Here is a 20,430-nt window from a genome sequence, read left to right as displayed (position 1 = left end):
TTGTCTCCCTGGGACAAATCGAAAACAAAAACAGAAGAAATATCAGTACTTCTATTGGCCAAATTTGTATTTTTAGCATCTGTATTGGCCCTGAACTTCACAGTTAGTGCCCCCCCCCCCCCCCAGTAAAAACATATTGTAGTCATTGTTTTAAGGCCAAGAAGACAACATGTGTCATGTAGTATTTACTGTTTTGTTCGTTTACACAAGAGTTGCTTGTTAAATGTGGCCATGGCTTTTTTACTGACCTCTATGCTATGTACATAATCTGACCATTTGCTGCATTCTGGGGAATTATTTTCTATTTCTGAGTCCAGCTTTTCTTTTTGTGCAAAAGGGCTCGAGCCACCCTCATTTCTTGATATTTTACTTCCAAGGAGCCAGACTTGAGTGCTCTTGAGCAACAGTTCTCCAGTTTTTCTGAAAGTCTGTCAAAGCTTTTCTTTGGACATTGGCACACAAAGACAGTGAATGGAGTCTTACTGGTGTCGAATGCTGACTTGAGGGCCTGGATATCAGTGGCCACCCCTGAGATCCTATAGATTCCCACTTCATCAATCCCCCTCTTCTCCACTTCCTCAATGCACTGACGGACTATGTAAGGCACCTTGGAGCGCTCGCGCCTGTGGACATACACAACACAACAGTTATTTTCTGATGATGGGAGTGAACCTGCACAGCTTCATCCCCTGGCATGAAAACAGTTCTGTTTCTTTTTAAATAAAAAAATAAATCAATGAATGCCTATAAAGCTTCAGTGTCTCATTCCACCTTTAGACACAACAACAGCAGCAACAGGAGCATGCTTACTTTGTAACAACATTGATTTTGACTCCAAACACCCCACTCTGTTTTTTGGACGGCGTTCTCTTCAAGCTGAGGTCCCGACTTGTAAACTTCATGGAGAATTCCACTTTGATCTGGTGAGAAACAAAGAGCATGCCTAAAACACACTTCACTGAACTAAGATGGCAAAATTTAAACTCTATGAACCGCTTTGTGTGAGCGACTGACATCTTAAAAAAAAGAAGAAACAGTCTCACATATTTTATTTTAGTTCATGGGGAAAAAAAAAAAATCAAGATCTCTTTATATTTGTTTGTATTAAGTTATTCTATTCAAATTCTGTGTGTACAAATTTCTGATCTTCAGAGCTTCATTTACTGTACGCAGTATACGTCTTAATCTAAGCTAAAAGCCCCATTCAGATTCTTACCCCATTCATCTCTATGACGTCCATGTGCCAGTTCTTGGACTGCACCGTCTGAGGATCCAGCTGAAAGACAGAACACAGACAGAAACATGGTTGTTAACATTTTTGAAAAGTCTAAATAAGGACATGACTAAATCCATAGTGGGATTTTCCCAGGAAGAGGAAAATTGCTTAATCACATCATCAGAAAGCAGTTTCCACCATGTATAACTCACATTTCTCAATAAATACACAGAGGAAGGGGGGGGACAAACCAAAAAGGCCCGGGAACACTACCTGTACATTTCCTCTAAAACCGCTGACTTAATTCTAACATATCCGCAGTGGTGATGTGACCAAACCAGACTTTACCGCCAGCAGAATCCTTTTTCCCACATAAATGCTCAGGAATGTTTGTACTTGTGGGACAAAAATAGAGTCTGCTTTTATGCTTTTGTCTGTATCTAAATAAAAGAGAAAGAACTGATGTGCAATTTCCATTCTAGGACAGAAACTGGCAAAGTAAAAAGAGAAGCAAGTCCTTGTGTGTTTGACAGAGATGATGATGGCTCCGATTTCCCTTCTTTACATTTTGTGAAACAAGAGTCACAGTGATGCACACAGTAAGACAGTATCATCTGAGACCTTCATGTAATTATAGCTACTGAGAATTAAATCTACTTACAAAACTTAACTTACTATATAAAAACGGAAAAATATCTCAGAAATTGTAGCTGAAAGGAAATGAGGAGGAAAAAATAAAGAAACTGTTCCTGTGTCAGACAAACATGACAACCACTACGATACCAGGAGCCTTCCAAAACGACTGCTTCTAACCCCAGGCTGCAACATAAATGTTGGAAGACAAACAAAGCTTAAAGGCAATAAAAAAAAATTATTCTGAACTTAATCACTCTGAGCCGCTCCACTGTTTTTCTGAGCTCCAAAGAAGATAAAAGTGAAGCTACCACAGTGGCCCGTGCCTGGATGAACCTGCTTTACAACACTTTGTAAAGCTTTGGGAAGAAGTGATTCTACTTCTGCTTCGCTCATTTGCCCTCAGCAGTCTCTCAGGAGTTGAACACGGGCTCCAGATTGGCACGACACTTTTCCTCCTTCACTGCACATTTTCTCAAAGCGTGGATCTCACGACTCCCAGCGCACTCTGAGACAGCATAGATGGCAGCTTGTTGTTGCTTTAAGTCTCCTGGAGTCTGCGCCTGCTGTGCGAGGCCACAACAGCTAATGCCCCCTTTATAGGCTGTTTCAGCGTCTGCACTACAGTTATGTCATCTGCACAGTGATGTGCTCAAGTTAGAGGAAAATTACTCTTCCTGGGTGAGCACAAGGGTAGCACGCTTCTCTTATTGTCGGCATTAAAAGTTTTTAGTGAGTGCATTTCATTACCTCGTAAAAAGGCCATTTGGCACTGGTTTCGCGCATTCCTATTATTGGTAAAGCCTGTTTTCCCAGCAGTGTTTGGGCTTCAGACGAGGGACAGGTAATCACTTCAATCGGTCCTTTATGCAGCAACTGCCAAGAAGGGAACTGGGCCAGGATCCAGTGCTCACTCATGACGCCTCTTTAAGCCCCCTGAAGTAAACTAATTGGAGAGGAAAAAAAAAAACTTCATCCCGCATACTTCCTCCTTATTCTCTGCTAATTTCTAAAAATCCTGATTAAAAATGAATATACTCAAACAGGGCTGTAAAAACAAAGAGGGTCCATTACAGCCATTTGCACACTCAGTGACCCTTTCCAGGCCTATAGCCTCAACTGGGCTCCCTTTTATTAAAAAATAGCTGAGAGGAAGTTGCTCCCCCGCCCTCTTGCTTTCCTGGGAAATGAGTTTGTGAGGAGGCCCGCACAAAGCAAACTTTGACTCAGTTTATACTAAGTATTTCATTCAGAATAAAGCACAAAACGTCAGCAGAAGGGCTGCACGGGAAGAAGCGATTTATGACTTATTGGAGGACGTGTTCAGTCAGCTGGTCTAACAGTGGAAGGAGGATTTTAAGTCTTATTCCAAGTGACAGCTCACAGTCAAGGAATTTTCAGTAAAATAATAAAGGTATACACTACACAGGATACATAGAAGCCTTACTTATGGCTGATTTTTCTGTGGAAGAGCATAGCTTTAGTCCCCTTTCATCCCTTTTCCAGACCAATGAAAAAAAAAATACAATGACCAATTTCCTTCTCTAGGAACGCTTGAAGCAGATTTGGAGCACATGAGCATCTAGTATATGTGTGCATACTTATGCACATGCCTAGGAAGAGATAAAAGTCAGAAACTGTCAGACATTCTCAGGCTTATGTGGTTCTGATTAGGATCACATCACTCCAAATCCCTCTTTGTTAGATCCTGAAACCTATACTGGACATATGATTGAGGAGAAACCTGATCAGCCTGCAGCCAAAAGCGAAGCACAAAATAGCTGAATACACTAATTTGTTCACATTCCAGTTGGAGTGCACACATGCTTTTTCTATTTTGTAGAGTACATCATGTAAGGAATGTGAGCTTGTTTTGAGGACAGAGCAGTTGACCCGGCTCTTATAAGGGAACAAGCATGTATGCTTCAGGTTTGAGGCACAGCCAGTTTACTTTCACCCAGCCGTGTGTGTGTGTGTGTGTGTGCGCATGTCCCACTAACCCTGTACTCCACATGCTTAAACACACTAATTTATCTGCTCTTCTGCCTTCTTGAGCATTTGAAATGAACATGACAGGAAGCATGTGGCTGCCATATGATATGGTTGATTTGTAGAGCCTACAGAAAATTCACGGTTGATTTAAGTATCCTTTCCTGCTTGTGGCTGGACTCTCCGTCAGTCATGCAGAACACAGGCAAGGATATCATGACTAAGACGCTTCAAATGAAGAAGCAGGCAGATATGTAGATCAGTGTGAGCAGAGTTCAGACTGTACTTTGCTCAGACTGATCTACAAGATTAAAACCCTGTAAGTCATGCTTTTGTGCTACCAAATGTTTTCTTTCACACAGACAGGGCAGACTGCGGTTATCAGTCACACAGTATTACTCAAACTTGTACTCTGGGTTTCAACTTTAAAAAGGGGGTGTGGGGAGGAGGAAAAAAAAAAAAAAAAAGCCTGTTCCCGCCCGGTTTCGAACCGAGGACCTTTCGCGTGTTAGGCGAACGTGATAACCACTACACTACGGGAACTACCTGAGAGTTCTCTCACGTCCCTCTGCAAACATACTGTAATCCTGCCCTCCTTCACTGGGCAAGTGATACACAAGCCACACTGCTGCAGCAGATATGAGACTGACAGCAACAACAGCCCAACACGGAGGGGCATTCAGGGGTCTGCACCCCTCTGAAGCAGTTTACGTTTGCTACACAGCAAAGCACACACTTGAGATGTGCCTCAACACATGCAGCTGGAGAATAAAAACTCTAAAGATTCATGATGTATCAGAGTAAGAGCACATGTATCGTCAAGTGGCCTTAAAGGAACATGCATGATGTTCTGTGTGGATAAGGGTTCCTCTGTGGCATTCAGCACAGGAATACTATACATGAAAGCATTCTTGACTGACAAGCGTTACAAACGCTCAGCTGTGATATATGTTAAAGGACAGTTGTCTGCAAAACTATTAACTTTAAGTAAGAGCAAAAATCCTGCATTCACATATTCATACTGGTGAGAAATTTGCACATTAAGTATCAGATTTAGTATGAATAAAGAGTGCTGTCTGGACACTTGTTTGTTCTGAGCAATCATACATTTATGTAAAAGCGAGAGCTGAATTATGAAGACCAAAGAGAAGAAAAATAGAGTGCGCTTAAGTGGCAGAAGAGCGTGAACCAAACAGTCAGTTACAAAATGATGTGTAAACCCAAAATAATGAAACCTCTATAGACTTAATTAGCTTATTGTTGCTGTGCTGGAGAGGTAACGCATGCTGGCGACAACGCTGCAAAAAGCATAAGTTGATCTTTTGATATGTTAAATTAATGAATTGCTGTTTAATTTGTCCTTTGTGTTTCATCACAGTTTTACACCACTGCTTCTCTGGCTGATTAAATATTCATTCAGCTGCAGAAAGCTTTTTATTAGTCCTTTAATTAGAACGTGGCGCTAACTGCACAGCTCCTTGGATTTAGCAGGATTACAGGAGCTGTGTGCACACTGACTGAACCTTTATTTCACTTTTTAAATTTCCAGCTAACACATCCCACAGCAGAACATTTGCTCCACAGAATATAAGCACCGTGACTATTTTTGGATTCATGAACCATAATGTTTATATGGCTCTTTACTTAACAGCTGCTGATGTCAACGAGGCCATGGGAGGTCTTTGACTTGGTTGCCATGTCGCCTTCTGCCCTCTCTTCCTAGTTTGAGCCAATCGGCAGGGCTTTTCAGCAGAATGGGAGCTCTGATTTGCAGACTAGCCTTTCATCTCTGCCAGCAGTGTGTGATTCTCATACAGCGCCCGTAAGCAGCAGCAGCACAGATGAGTACTACACTTACGCAACACGATTCTGCCTGCAGCAGAGGGAAGTGGTGACACTGAAGCACAGAAAAAAAGGGTGAAATATCCCATTAATGTTCTGATTTTGAGTCGAACAAAACAACCACCTCTTTTATTTTCCTTAAAACACTCTTATGATCTGTTCTCTTATGATTTCCTCATTGGCTTGCTACTATTTTGCAACAAAAGTATGAATTTACTCAGAAGATTCTTTTCTGCAAAAAAAAGAAAGAATGAAAGAACACTTTGTTGCTTCACTGAATGATACTGATCACTGTCATCTTCAATTTCAGTCCTTTAACTTTTATATAAAACCCACATGGAGCAGACACAGAGTCAAAGCCTGCTTTGTTTCATTGTCATAGAGACTAACCACCAAATGTCTGATATAATCTGGTGCAGCAGTGGCAGCGACACATATGCTATCATGAAACAAGGATCTAAGAGACATTTTTGTCCCATGAGGAACCTCCATGTTTCGTCTGGACAGATATGCAATGATTTTGTCACGTGTGTGCCTTGTGGGGGCATTGCATAGTTTGTAGGATAGGTCATTACCTCATTGTTCAGGTCATTTGTGATCTGCCATGAGATCACTGGTGGAGTCGAGAAAGTAAACTTTAACTGCGAAAGGGGGAAGGGGCGGCAGCTTAGAAGAATGATCGGAGGAGTCTCGCTTTAGCTCTGATGTAACACAAAGTTTTTGATAAATCCACAAGTGTGTGTGTGTGTGTGTGTGTGTGTGTGTGTGTGTGTGTGTGTGTATACACTTCGGGATTGTTCTTCACATTTCTTGACAACCATTCATCAGAACCACTTGAAGCCACAGGAGTAATTCGAGTGCCAAATTTGACAATTTATCATTTAAATGCATGCAATTACATTTTTAACTAAAGGTTGGTTTCATTTATACTTTCACATCAATCAATTGCCTGCATACCAGCCAATTAACAAACATCTGTAAACTGTAGCTGCAGCACCCACAACTAACCCCTGAACCAGTGAGGGGGAAAAAAAAAAAAAGGAGAGTCAACTAACCTAGGTGAGGTTTTGTTTTTCTGATTCTTTAGCAATATTATTTTTGCTTCTCAGGCTCACAGAATGTGCTTTCTGTTTATTGGCAGTGACACATACACTTTTAGTGACCATGTCTTTACAGATACCTGCACGTGAGGCATTTAGGAGGCAAAAATAAACCTGGGTTAAACTCTCCTTGAGAGTGTACTACACTACTGTGATTAAAAGCACATCACCAAAATCTCACAGCATAATTAGATGATTAATGCCTTATTGTCGCTCTAAAGAGATTAAAGGTTTTTTGCATACTGCTTGCTGTGCAGCCAGAAGCAAGGGGGTCATCGTGGGTATCAACCTGGGAATGCTTTACTGACCTGCCACTCCCCTCCTGGAGCTCATTAACCAATCACAGACCCACCACATGGGGGGGGGGGGGTGGATTGGGGCCAATAAAGGGTTATGCCCTCCAGTGGAGACAGGAGGAGATTTATGTGGCCTATATAAAAAGGCCATTAGAGGACTAGATGGCATTTTAGGTGCACAGAAAGGATGAAACTCTAATATCTCATCTGCACTAATCAACATACTAAAATGGAGAGCATAATTTCATATGGAGGCTAAAATGCTGCAAGGGTAAGAGGTGGGATGAGTGAGTGGGAGGCAAGATGATAATGTTCAGATCTGATTCTCGTCCATGGCTAAGCCAGCATTGTTCTCAGTGACAAGCTGACTCAAAGTCCACAACAAGAAAAGACCAGAAAACAGGTCATCAAACACAAAACCCCAGCTATAACCCAGCGCCAAAGTCAGCACCATCTAATCTTTTGTTACAGCGCATCAGATACATTATATCTGGTTCTAGACCAATTAGAGTTTTCCAGCCATCCTCCCACCTCATCACACGTGTCTTAATTAGATGCTGCTTTAGGCTCACAGAGTGAGGACGATTCCCTGGTGTACTTCCGTGACCTCACCTATCCCTTTCCATCCACATTCCTCTAAACACCCAGCAAATAACATGATACATGCCACACATGCAAAAAGCAGAAACAAGAAGCAATATACTGTACCCAAATGTCTGCTTTTCCTGCCCCCTTCACTAATAGAGGAAATTTCTCTTTCTTGTAATGGATATCTGGATGATTTAGAAACCTACATTTTTAAATACGTAGCAAAATAAGGCCAACAAAAACACTTCAGTTAAACGCACTGAAAATGATCATATGTTTTTATAGATTTATATATAATGAACAACTGAGCATTAATCCTTTACAGAAAACTGTGCATTAAATAAAATCCATGCATGCCTCTGATGTATTATGGTTTTAGATAGTGCCAGCAGATAATTTTACATTATCAAAAGCAATCACCAGCATGTGGCAACAAAAACGCAGGACTAAGGGAAAGAAGGGAGGGATTTTAGAAGGACTGATAGGATCAAAAGGCAACCAAGCTCAGAAAAAAAACCGGCAAAACGAGTCCACTCATAAAAAATGACATTCAACAAGCCAAAAAGAATTAAAGGATGGATGGGACTTCACAGAACAGATGGGTGAACGGGGATTTCTGCACAGCGTCAGTGCAGAAACGAATGGCAAAGCTGAGAAATTTGGATAGCAATGAGACAAAAGAACTTCCTCCTCCAGTTCGTTGCCATTAACACAATGGTACCTGTGCACAGAGCGATAAGGAAGCAATCAATACATGTATGAAGTCCCTATTTTATACTGCTCAGTATAAAACAGCAGTCAGCCTTTCTCAGGCTTGTGTTGAATAATGGAAAAGCACGGAAGCAAAGGTCAGCCTAACTCTGAGTCTTTGTTATGAACAAGGTTATTATGTACACAAATTACAGCCCAAAATGCTGGCGATGCACTCATGATGGAGATGAGGAGGACTGTGCAAGAACAGCATGACCCCCCCCCCCCCCCCCCCAAAAAAAAACAAAAACAAAAACAAAAAACCAACAGCAAACAAACAAACAAAACCAAATTTTGTATTTATATCTGCATTCCTCAACTGTGCAAAAACTCTGCTGCTCGGACAAATGAGTCATAATGGAGAATCTGCATTTAAACTATGTCACAGCATAAAGTGATAATAATTGTCTGCATACCAAACTATATGATGCAAACCTTCTAGCTGTGTTTCAGAGGCTACATGGAAAAAAATGACAGTTAATAAATAAATAGAAAGAAAAATCTGTGCTTTAAATGCCAAACGGGCATTAAATCACTTTTACTAGCGAGGATGACATTATCTTAAATGAACAGCAGAGGGAGCCGGTCTGATAGTGAAACATCCACATGATTTAGTTGCCTTTTACTCATCACTAGTAGCTTTAAAAAAAAAAAGAAAAAAGACTTTCAGATATGAACAGGGACAGGGGTAGGAGGGTAGGGAGCAAAAAATTGTTACTTCATATTAAACGGAGTGCTTTCTTGAGTAATTGTGAATTCCTATCTTAATGAAATCGTTGCACAGTCCCACATAGTGTCTGTACCGTTTCTTAAAATATTAATATCTTCTCCCATCGCAAACGAGTCTACATCAAACTTCAGTGCGACTCAGGATTAATCCTCAATTGTTTAGCAGGATATAAAATACTTGTTAAAGCTCATATATTAAGGTTAGCAACACATATTTACAGGATGAATCTCACTGTCAAAGCCAAATGGAAAAAAAAGGCACATTATACTTAGCTCTAGGTGACAGCTTAGCCATCACCATCTATACTGCAGTCAACAGACCCTTTGAAATAGAACAATAGTCAACTCTGCAGTGAAATAAAGACACCCAGGGAGAGAGCGCATGCACACAGAAAGGGATAAACTGAGCATAAAAGAGAGGGAGAACTAACAGATGGAAGTGACACGCTGATAAATAGAGGACAGAGAAGAATAAAGAGAAAAAAACACAGCTTGTGTATGCATGTGACATGTGTGCATATGTCAACCAGAAACCTTTTGTCTGAGCAGCTTGCTGCGGACGCGGCCCCATAGCTTGGCCCCAGTGTTGCTGTGCCTCTTGTGCACAGGGGTCTGCGGCTGGCTGGACAGATTGTGCTGGTTCTGGTCCACGCAGCAGTGCTGCTCCAGACGCTCACACACCGAGTTCAAGTTTACATCCGATACCAAGATCTCCGTCATTCCAAAGCCTCCAAATTCCTCTCCCACCAAAACACAGGTGGAGGAAGACCGCAGCTGTCGAAGAAGAGGGGAGTACGGATCCCCACGTAAACTCTGACTGATCACTGGACCAGGTGCTGGTGAGCCACTACAGCAATTAAATATCACAAAAAGACTCAGAAATTCACTTCAAAAAAGGACAGAGTGACGAGGAGGAGGAGAAGATGCTGCTGCCATGGTTTTCTTGATAAGCCTGATAGTAGTTCCTCGTTGGTGCCTCTCTCTGTGAGTTCATTCCACAGTCAGCTGCCAGCATCTCCTCGGTGTGCAATCTGACTTCCACAACAGCAAGCACACATTCAGAGCGACAGAGTGAGGCAGAGAGAGAGAGAGAGAGGGAAAGAAGAGGGAGTGAGACGGGGGGAGTGAATGAGCTCCCGCTGTCACTGAGCAGCTCTGCTTCTCCAGATGTTGATGGACACACCTCCAAAGAGAGGCGGGAGAAGAGGAGGGCACAATAAATAGTCAATGAGAAATGAGGGGGGAGAGAGGGTGAGAGGGAGAGAGAAAAGGAGAGAGGGAATGTTAAATGCTGGACTTTGTTCTGTTCAGTATTTTGACCCCTTGTCAACCTTTCCCAGAGCTGGTCAGCAAACTCAGGAAGTGAGTAAACACAGAAATGTGACGATGAGAAAGAGGCAGAGAAAGCATGAAACTTCAGCACGGACAGGTAATATTTGCTTGCGGAGGAAATGTCGACAACAGCCAAAAACATTACTTCAAACACACAAAGCAGAACTCTAAGAAGCCTTTAAAGCTTCTACGTTGTCACATCCTTTTAAAATCTGACAAGAAATATCTTTCCTCTCTCTTCCTCCTCCTCCTCCCTGTCTCTGTGCCTATTACCATGCCTCTTTCTGCAGATGACTTCTCCTCCCGCACTCTTACACTTCTCCGATTTTCACCATCTCCCCCCTCCGCTCACCGTGAATGTGTGCGTGCATTTTTCAACTACAATGCTCGCTTTTTTCTTTTCTTTTTTTTTTTTTTTTTTAAAACCATGCCTGTCTGTTGACATTGGAAAGTCACTCAAAGACTTCCACACGCACACTCACACCCTGGGAGACGCAGCGAGCGAATCACCATGTTTATTCAACAGGACAGCTGGAGCTGGCTGCTCTTAAAAGGAGTATTCCTCTGTATAATGGATCGATATGGGGCAAGGGAATCTGTGTATGCCTGTCAAACTCCATCTCCATCCATCGTGTCCCATCCTATTTGAATTGGAGGGTGGGTGTGGGGTGGGGGTTCTGCCAGGGAAAAGGTTACAGACATGAGGCTGCATTTTAAAACCTCTAGACCAGTAAGACACACTGTCTACTGGGCTGAACTGTCATTGTGATTCAGAGAAGGTATCTGCTGATAACATTGGTCAACAATGATTTTTCTACCTGGAGAAAAATACCTGATATAAGGCATTTCAGGTATTCTGATTCCAAATCTATAATCAGAATTTCTCTAGCATGTCAGGTTCTTGAGTTATGCACATGCCAATATTTAGCTAAGGTACTGCTGTACTTGTGCTTCTCATGCAAATGTAGAGTGTGCTAAGATTTTGTAATTGTGAAATTGAACAGAATTTAGCAATAATTTGGGTGATTTGGGGGTGCTGAATCCAAATATAGTCATTAAAATTCAATCAGCTAAAGCTTAACTGCCAATATTGAGGATCAACAGTGCCAGAAATTTGCTATTTCTTAAAGTGAGTGCTTTGATCTGTCAATAGATACAAAAACGTTTTAGTGCTACATCAAGTGATGGAACAGTGTTTCTGTGGCAGTCCAAAGAGATGCCAAGCATAAAGCTGGGATCTTTGATGGACCCCAAGTCCGCGAGCTTATTAGAGACAAAGACTTTCCATCTAAGCTCAGACCCCTCGAACTAAGGGCGTGGGAATTATTTGTTCAGGTGGTACAGAATTTCTTGGGCAACCACAAAGCCACAAACTATGAAGAACTAGTTGACGACATGCTCATATCATTCAAACATGGGTTGCAGAATGTCGCTTAAGATTCACTTCCTTCACTCTCATCTTGACTTCTTTCCACCCAATTTGGGTGATGTGAGCGATGAGCATGGTGAAAGTTTCCATCAAGATATCTCTGAAATGGAGACCAGGTACCAGGGGCGCTATAACGCAAACATGATGGGTGACTACTGCTGGTTTCTACAGCGTGAAACTTCAGTGAAGCACAGGAGCAAAAGTTTGTCACACTTTTGAACTGTTTAGGCAGACCAATTCCTCTTTTTCTTTTTCACCTGTTGTATGTTCATGGTGTACTTTTCTAATAAAATCATTGACGTTGAGTTTGGCGATTGGCATTTATTGGCATAGTTATGTAACTCAAGATCCTGACATACTAGAGAAATTCTGTTAGCATATTTTGGATCAGCAAACCCAAATTAGTAAAAATCAGTTGTTTTTCCTCGGGTAGCAAACAAAAAGCTTTTTTTGTTGACCAGTGTAAACAGCCTGCTGCCTACTGTTTGTACAATGATTTATAAAGAAACCGGGAAAAGAGGAAAAGAGCAAATTACACAGTTTCCTTGATCTATTAAAATAGTGGCAAACATGAAATTATTATTATTTAGGTACCTTCTGTTAAAGCAGCAGTTTTTTTTTTCCTTTCAGTTTTCACCACACTTTTCAGTAAGAAACTGGACTCATCATGTCATCACAAGGCGTCTGAGCTAACAGCAGACAGCATGATACCATGGTGTAAAAACATGTGGGTTAGTGTATGTGTTCTGTGGTGATGACAAAACAACAGAAGGGGGAGTAGGACGACCCGCATGTCTGACTTTGTGACCGAAAGTGTAGTATAGAGATTGGGGGGTGGGGGTGGGGGGGTAGGATGGAAGAGGCCTCAGCCAACCCTCGCCACAGAGTATTTTTAACTCTCAGAGTTCGTAACTATGAGGCATACAGACTCTATGCGTCATATCTTGGAAAGAATGCCTGGGAAAACCATGTTAAAAAAAAAAAATGGGAGAAAAAAAACCCCACAAGGAGACGAGATCTTTTTGGGCAACACAGCAAAGGAGAGAAGCTAATTATTTGAGCTCATTCTATGTTAACCAAGCAGCTTCTGCTATCAGAGCACACAGAAAAGAGACTGAAAGAAGCAGAAAAATAAATTCTAATCATCAATTGTCATCACATGTCTCACAGGATCTTTAAAATTAGTATTACCCTGCCAGAAGTGAAGTGTCTGGAGTCTAGTCCTAAAATGACTTCACATCCCTCATTATGCAACAACTCTAAATCTTTCATTAGAACCCTGTGGCTCTAATTCTTACTACTTTCAGATCCTACACCTGCAGTCTGGTTCAAGTTGAAAGTTTCAAGTCTCAAGCCAAGAAAGTGTTTCAAACTTTGGAAAAACCCCACCGGAGCTGTTTTCACAGGTGGAGCAGTACCAAACCACGCTTGTAAGTTCAGTCAAGTGCACCTCCAGTCATCCCACTTCAGTGCTCAGTGAGTCAATTCATCATTCAGTCAGACAAAATGTAATGACAAATTCCTGTCATGTCCAATAGAAGCCCAGTATGAGGTCACCTGATTGCTTGTTTTGACTGGCTTACAGTCACAAAACATCCACAAATGAATGTTCATGTTGTCCACTCTCATATTTCAGATTGTAGATCACACCTGGATTCCAGCTTGAATACATGTGAGAAAAAGCTATTTTCAATAAATAATGAGTTTTTTTTTGTTTTGTTTTTTAAATAGCAGGGTTACTGTGGTGCTTACAAGCACTAATTTGTAGACGTTCAAACCTTGATGACACTTCCTATATCTACGACTCTCCTTGGGTCCAAGTGATGTAAATTTCGTCATCGCGTGGTGAGCACGGGGGTCTGAGTGGATGTCCATGAACCTGTCTGTTTTTTTGTGATCGCACACCGATGATGTATACACCACATATGCAGGACTTCAATGAAATATAACAAGAATGACTACTCGGTCATCAGGTCTCCAGATGTCTGAGTCCATGACTGCAACAGAGATAAGTGAGGGGCAGCCAATGACAAGGAAGTTGGCTTTTAGGGAGGGGCTAAAACAACTTCTTTCAGACAGCAACTAAGGGGCCGTGTGAAACTACTCCATTACATCTAAAAACAAAAATGCAGTGATTGAAATTAGTGTAATAGGCCCCATTGAGCTCTTTTTCAGAAACAATCCTTCATGGTACCATAAAACCAGTGTTTATGGTGGCTAACAAAATTTAGGTCAGTGTTGTTGTGTAACCGATATTAGTTAGTGTGATCACAGAGTTTACATCATCCAGCTTTTAACTGTCACTATAAGATGGTGTTAAGGAAGCTTTTCTCATTTTATGGATGGATCTGCTTTCCAGTCATGTCTGGTCTATATTTTGCAAATCTTTGACCTTTGGCTTCCTTTTGAAGTGTCAAAAAAGCCTGAAAGTCAAAAGATACTGACAGCAGTGCAGTAGAGTAACAGCAGGTGTCCATGCAACCCATGCATAGTGCTTCACAACCCATCACATCAAATACATTCATGCAGTGAACGTGCGCGCGCACACACACACACACACACACACACACACACACACACACACACACACACTCTTACTGCCAATGCTGCACTCTCGCTCGTGTTGGCTCATTACTTATTTATGCCTCCACACTATATGCAGACATGTTAACCCAGAATACCTGTGGGTTTACACAACAACACACATCAAAACAGTCCAAGCAGTTCTGCACATAGACCGCCTCAATTCCCCAAAACACAATCTGACACCATACGCGGTATTTCAATGCAAAAATAATAACAGGCTGTCGATGTACCAGAATAATATTTTTCTCAATCATGTCAAAAGGGAAACTATTTAGTTTTGCGGCTTTGTTGCTTGGCTTTGCTGTGCGTAAGAAGAGTGGAATAATGGCTCCTTATTTGCCTAAAAAGGGTCTTACATAGATAGAAATGTACTGAAGAGAATGATTAACTGTATGAGATGATGGATTGCATGAGGCTTTGAGCTTGGGAAACATGGGAATGATAAAAAGACGAAAGATGCATGCAAGGGAGGAGGAGGGTGCCCAACAGGGAGATAAGATTAAGAATTCTTGTGAGAAGAGTAAGAAATGTAAGAGTACATGAAAGAAAAGACATGAGTAATTAGTAAATGTCTCAGTGTTTGAGAGGAGTTTTTTTTATGTGAGGTTACTGTGGGGGATGTTTGTCTTCTTTTACTCTCTGTCAGTCTTTCAGAATTGATTATTTTCTGATATAAGATATATTACTGCTTGGATTCAGTCAAAGGATCAGCACATACTGTTCTTGTACCAGCTCATTTAAAAAAGCGTTTAAATGAATATATTATATCTATATATATTTAAACATATAAATTAATTTAATTCTATTTGGCTACCAAATGACAAGGTGAGAAAGCAGATGGCTGAGTCCTGAGCGCCTATGCTCTGACATCAGGGCCAGCCCTGGCTCTTAATTATAGATGGGCTTGGTGGCACAGCCCCTCGTAAAGCTGCTCCATATGCCCAGCCAAGGAAGGGGGGGGGGGGGGGGGGGGGGGGGTTTGAATGAGGCCCTCATTTACAAACTCCACTTGGGTGTGTAGTCGCTCCCTGACAAGCACTGTAATTCTGTTGACTGTGCGATTTCAGGGCCTCCAGTCCTGTGCCCTTCAGCAAACCTCTGCCAATCACAGACACCTTCACGATCCAGAGACAAATTAATGATCAATCTAAGGGCTGACATGAATATAGAGCAGCTCTGAATCCATGCCTGCCTAATGAACACAGGACGGTCAGTCTGCTGTTTTAGCAGGTTTAATATGTGCTGAATATAATAAACTCCTGTGATTGAAATCCAAGAAACACGTTCCAGCTGCTGCAAAAGTCTACCTGTAAATGCTTCCCTTTTTTTTTTTTTTTTTTTTCCCGGTGGTGGGGGTGGTATGCCATTGGAGATAGAGGAAAATTATTTGCCATTTTGCTTTCAAATAGATCAGGTCATTTCCTGCATGTCACTCCCCACTTGCTCTCTCCCTGTGTTCCTGTCTACACTTTATACCAGGGATCCTCAAATCCAGGCCTCGAGGTCCGGGTGTCCTGCAGGTTTTAGATGTGTTCCTGCTTCAACACACCTGAGTCAAACACAGAAGTCATTAGCAGGACTCTGGAGAACTTGACTGCATACTGAGGAGACAATTCAGCCATTTGATTCAGGTGTGTTGAATCAGGGACACATCTAAAAACCTGCAGGACACCGGACCTCGAGGCCTGGATTTGAGGATCTCTGCTCTATAACATCCTATCAAATAAAGGCTAAAGTGCCTGGGATAAAAAGCTTTAAGATGAGGTCTATTCCACTTTCTTGCATGAACAGTAATTAAAGGAAGAGCTGAAACAAAATTACCTCAGCTGACCATAAACAGTAAAAGTAAGGGAATTATACATTATTATAAATCGCTGAAAAAGAAGCAAAAATCTTTTCAAATGACCGGCTAGCCTTTTAATAAATACTGGAGAATTTTGTTGCACAGTTGTACAGCTTTTTATATAATTTAATCTTGCTTCAATATGTTTTTAAGAACACTCATGTTTTTAGTGCTTTTACCAAAAAAGCATGACCTTCACCAAAGTACAGACAGGCCATTAACCTTTATATTTTTGTATTTTGGCTGTCATGGCGGACACACATGGGTTTGCCGTTTGTTCCAGCCTGCACACTTGGCAGGAGCAGGATACTTAGAAACCTGGCTTAGCGTTTATGTGGGGTTTGATCTGAAAATATGTTGCATGTGTACATTCGTATTTAACGTTAATCCCCGAAGCAGCCAACAGCGGAACAAAGGTGATTGTTTTGGGAATGTTAATCACGTGCATCTCTCTGAGGCTAGCGAGTGGCTAGTGGCAGGGCGACAGTGATAGCTAGAAACTACACCGCGAGTGGATAATTCAATCACGGTTAATTCGATGGGTCTAAGTATGTTTACAGGATGACCCGCTCCAGCTCTTTGATCTCTTCTGCTCCCTTCAAGAGCACTTAGGCAGGAAGATGGGGAAATGGGGTAAGAAAAGAGGTTTGTGTGTGACGGTGGGGCTTTTGAGGGTAGAGTGAGAGTACTGAGATGAGAGTGCAAAGGCAGGAGGAGGTTTGGCTCGGTGGGAAATCACAGCCTTAGGGTGTGCTGCAGATTATTCCTGCTTCTCTTTCATCTGAGCCATTGGGGGCATCCTCCTCCGATTAACTGCTACATCACTTATTAAGCACTTTGGAACAAAAGTGGTGAAGGAGACTGAGAAGGGAAAGAAAAGGGAAAGAGCAAAGAGAAGGTTACGTTAGCGTAAAGCTTCAATTTGTTGGGTGGTGTTGGGTGTGGCTGGAGAGAGGTACAGCGTGTTTTTGTGCTCTTTCATAGTCAGCAGAAAAATATTCAGAATGTACATATTAACAGACTGAAGTAAATCTATCTACAAATCAGCAGAAGAACACTGAAGTCTGAGCAGTACATTTACACTGAGGTAAGGACACAGATAAAGTGAAGGAGAGGAAGGAAAAGAGGTTGAGATATAGGGTGATGCAAGAGCAAATGGCGAAGCAGTAATGCTGCAGGTTCTGCATCACAAACCTCCATCAAAACAATGAGGTCACGCACTGTATACATGCTGTTCTTCAAGGATTTTACTCATAATAGTTTACTGGCTGTGCGTCCACTTTGTTTCTCAGAACTCCTAATTGTTCCGTTTAATGCTCGGCTCTTTATTTATTCTAATGTCTGTGGTTCATAATTCTTCATTATGAATTCATATGATTTGAGTCACCGATGTTAATCACTGACAGAAGGACAGCGCAAAGATGTCGCAAACATCTCATATCATATCGCCTCAAACTCTTTGTGTTACATACATTCACCTGGGGGGAAAAAAGAAAAGGGAAAAAAAGAAAAGAAAGAAGCTAAAAGCAGAACATCAGATGAAAAATCAACACTAAGAGTAAACTGTGCTCTTCCCTGGCTAAGAGTGTATTTGTTCATCAAACAACAGAAAATCATTTTCATCAAAAAGGCAAACAGCAAATCCTCCTTGGTGGAGATAATTACAGCAAAACAACACAGTGAACTTTCTTTAATTACAACTGATCCCCCCCCACCCCCTGCAAAAATTACTGCATAAGAACTGAGATGAGCTTTGACTTGAGTTTGCTTCAAATAAATATCCATGGCTTAAAATAAAGGCAAAGCTGCACGAGGCAAATATACATTTAAAAAAAAAAAATCAGAGTGGTGGTGGAAAAGAACTTAATGTTATAGTTTTTAATTACTAAAGCACCATAACATCAGGGGGAACACATAACCATAAGAAGTCTTTCCACATCAGCTGTAACCATCATTAACATGTCCACATTTTGCTGGATGGAGATCACTCTCATGTTCCTGTTGCTGTCATACCTGGCATAAGCTTTATATGGCTGTACCCACACTAAGCTAAGATGTACAGCCAGTGAAGGATGACACATTCTCTCTGTTTCGGTAACCATTCCTGATATAGAGCCTGGCGCTGGGTGCGATTTCATCATATGAGCCAACCTGCCCTTTGGTGCGATGCGGATGCGCACCCACTATGCTGAAGTCGTGATCTCTGTGTTATGATCTCCGCTAGACTGAGGACAAGGTTGTGTTACAGCTGAACATTGTGACCCAGTTCCAATGATGAAGAGAGTGCAGCCTCACTGAACGATGCTGCCGCCGCTGACCTGCTTCAATAATTCACTCTTAAGTGTATAACACGGCTGACTGGATGCAGCCACCTGGAAAGATTACACGAACAGTGTAGGAGGCTGGTGGGAATAACAGAGGTGACAGTATCAGAAGGTATAACGGAACTAAGATTTATTATTAAAAAAAAAGGAAAAACTATGATTGTTTTGGGAAGTGGGTGGACGAGAACGTGCTTAAAACAATACGCATAAGTCAACCTGCTGCTGTGTTAAAACACTGGTTTTCTAAGAGGTCTGATCAATAATGAAGAGGAGGAGAAGTTTGATGCTAAACCGACAGCAGACAGGCCAGCTCATGTTTTCAGTCTCTGATGGTCAAAGAGAACACCTACATCTTCTGCAGAACAGCACTTTCATGTGCATATCACCTGTCTGCTGATGCATCATTACTACTACATTCATTTTTCAAAATCTCTCACACCCAATTTATTATGTTATGTTTGCTACACTTTCACAGCATATATGAGAAACTTCTTTACCACCAAAAATTCTCAGAATTTTTTCCCCAGTTTCACTAGCTCCATTAACACATGTTAAACTTACTGTCTCTATGTGGCTTTTCAGTGTTTGATATGCACATTAGAGGTACATTGTACCATTGTCCTACCAGACTAGGTCAAAATCCACTTAGTCTCCAAACAAAAAAAGGTAAATTAAGCACTGCAGTTATGGTAAATGCCTGGCATGCAATTTCTCATAATTATGATTAAATGAGGCCGAGGTGGTGCAAAAACAGGCCAACAAGTGAGAACACACCTTAATAAAGAACACACAGTCCCCATCATGAAAAGATCAGTTTTGTAAGCGCTGATGTTCTTGTTCCAGGAAAAGCAGGTCAACTCTGCTGTAACAGACACATTCATCATCCCTACCCCCTTTCAATTCTCGATAAGCATTGGGGGGGGGGGGGGAATCAGTTTCAAGAAAAGCCATTAACTCGCAGGGGTGAATCAATTAGTTAATCAACAGAGAAGCCACCAGTTTAAGCTCCCGGTAACTGGGTTGTTATGATGACCAGCCTTTGTGTAACAGATTTAGTAGAGCATGTTCAGAAAACTGTGTCAGACTAAAAGCTCCGTCTCTCATGCAGCAAACTCCTCAACAAGTCTCTTTCCCTGCTTTGATCCTCTGTCTTTTTTTTCGCCCTTATTCCTTCCTAATCGCAGATAAACAAGACAAATCAGAAACTAAAAGAGTGCTACTAATGATTGATACTAAGCAGCCAGTGGCATAAGGAGGGAGGATGGATCATGGTGGCTTCCATTTAACCAGAGCTGATCTGCCTCCTTCGTGCTGCCTGAGTGAAACATCGGCAGGTTTACTGGGTGGCAGGAACGAGATACGAGTAGGCAGGGATGTAATCAACCCAAACAACTCCTCTTGTAACACACACACAGTACACATCCCTCTCCTGGCTATTATACAACACATTACATAATTCAAACAATTTGTGACTGTGAAAGAGACTCTTGAGGTCCCCTCCCTCATAAACACCCACTCGGCTCTTTGAAAGCAGGACTAACGGAGGAAACAGGTACCCTCTGGAGCTAGCACCCCCGTCAAATCTTCTGATTGTGCCAAGGACTTTATTTTTATATTTTATATATATATATATATATATATATATATATATATATATATATATATATATATATATATATATATAAAGATTGCTCAAATGAATTCAACATGACAAGCTGTTATGCAACAGGCTGCTTCAAGTGAAGCAATGCAGAGCGAACACTCAGAGAAACT

General features: G+C 41.6%; 1 protein-coding gene and 1 non-coding gene across 2 annotated transcripts in view; both read right to left on the bottom strand.

Annotated features, from left to right (window-relative positions):
• abr (ABR activator of RhoGEF and GTPase) overlaps window positions 1–20,430 on the bottom strand; it is a 131,990-nt gene that overhangs the window by 4,903 nt on the left and 106,657 nt on the right. The window contains 3 exon segments of the mRNA XM_030745870.1: window positions 484–623; window positions 811–920; window positions 1,217–1,276. Of these exon segments, the coding sequence (XP_030601730.1) occupies window positions 484–623; window positions 811–920; window positions 1,217–1,276 (310 nt within the window).
• On the bottom strand, window positions 4,309–4,381 carry trnav-aac (transfer RNA valine (anticodon AAC)). The gene has a single exon. It is a non-coding gene; the product is annotated as a tRNA-Val (tRNA).

The sequence above is a fragment of the Archocentrus centrarchus genome, chromosome 14, assembly GCF_007364275.1.
Source record: "Archocentrus centrarchus isolate MPI-CPG fArcCen1 chromosome 14, fArcCen1, whole genome shotgun sequence".
NCBI classification, from domain to species: domain Eukaryota; kingdom Metazoa; phylum Chordata; class Actinopteri; order Cichliformes; family Cichlidae; genus Archocentrus; species Archocentrus centrarchus.
Note: the sequence above shows the minus strand (reverse complement) of the source record. Positions and strands in the feature narration are given on the sequence as shown.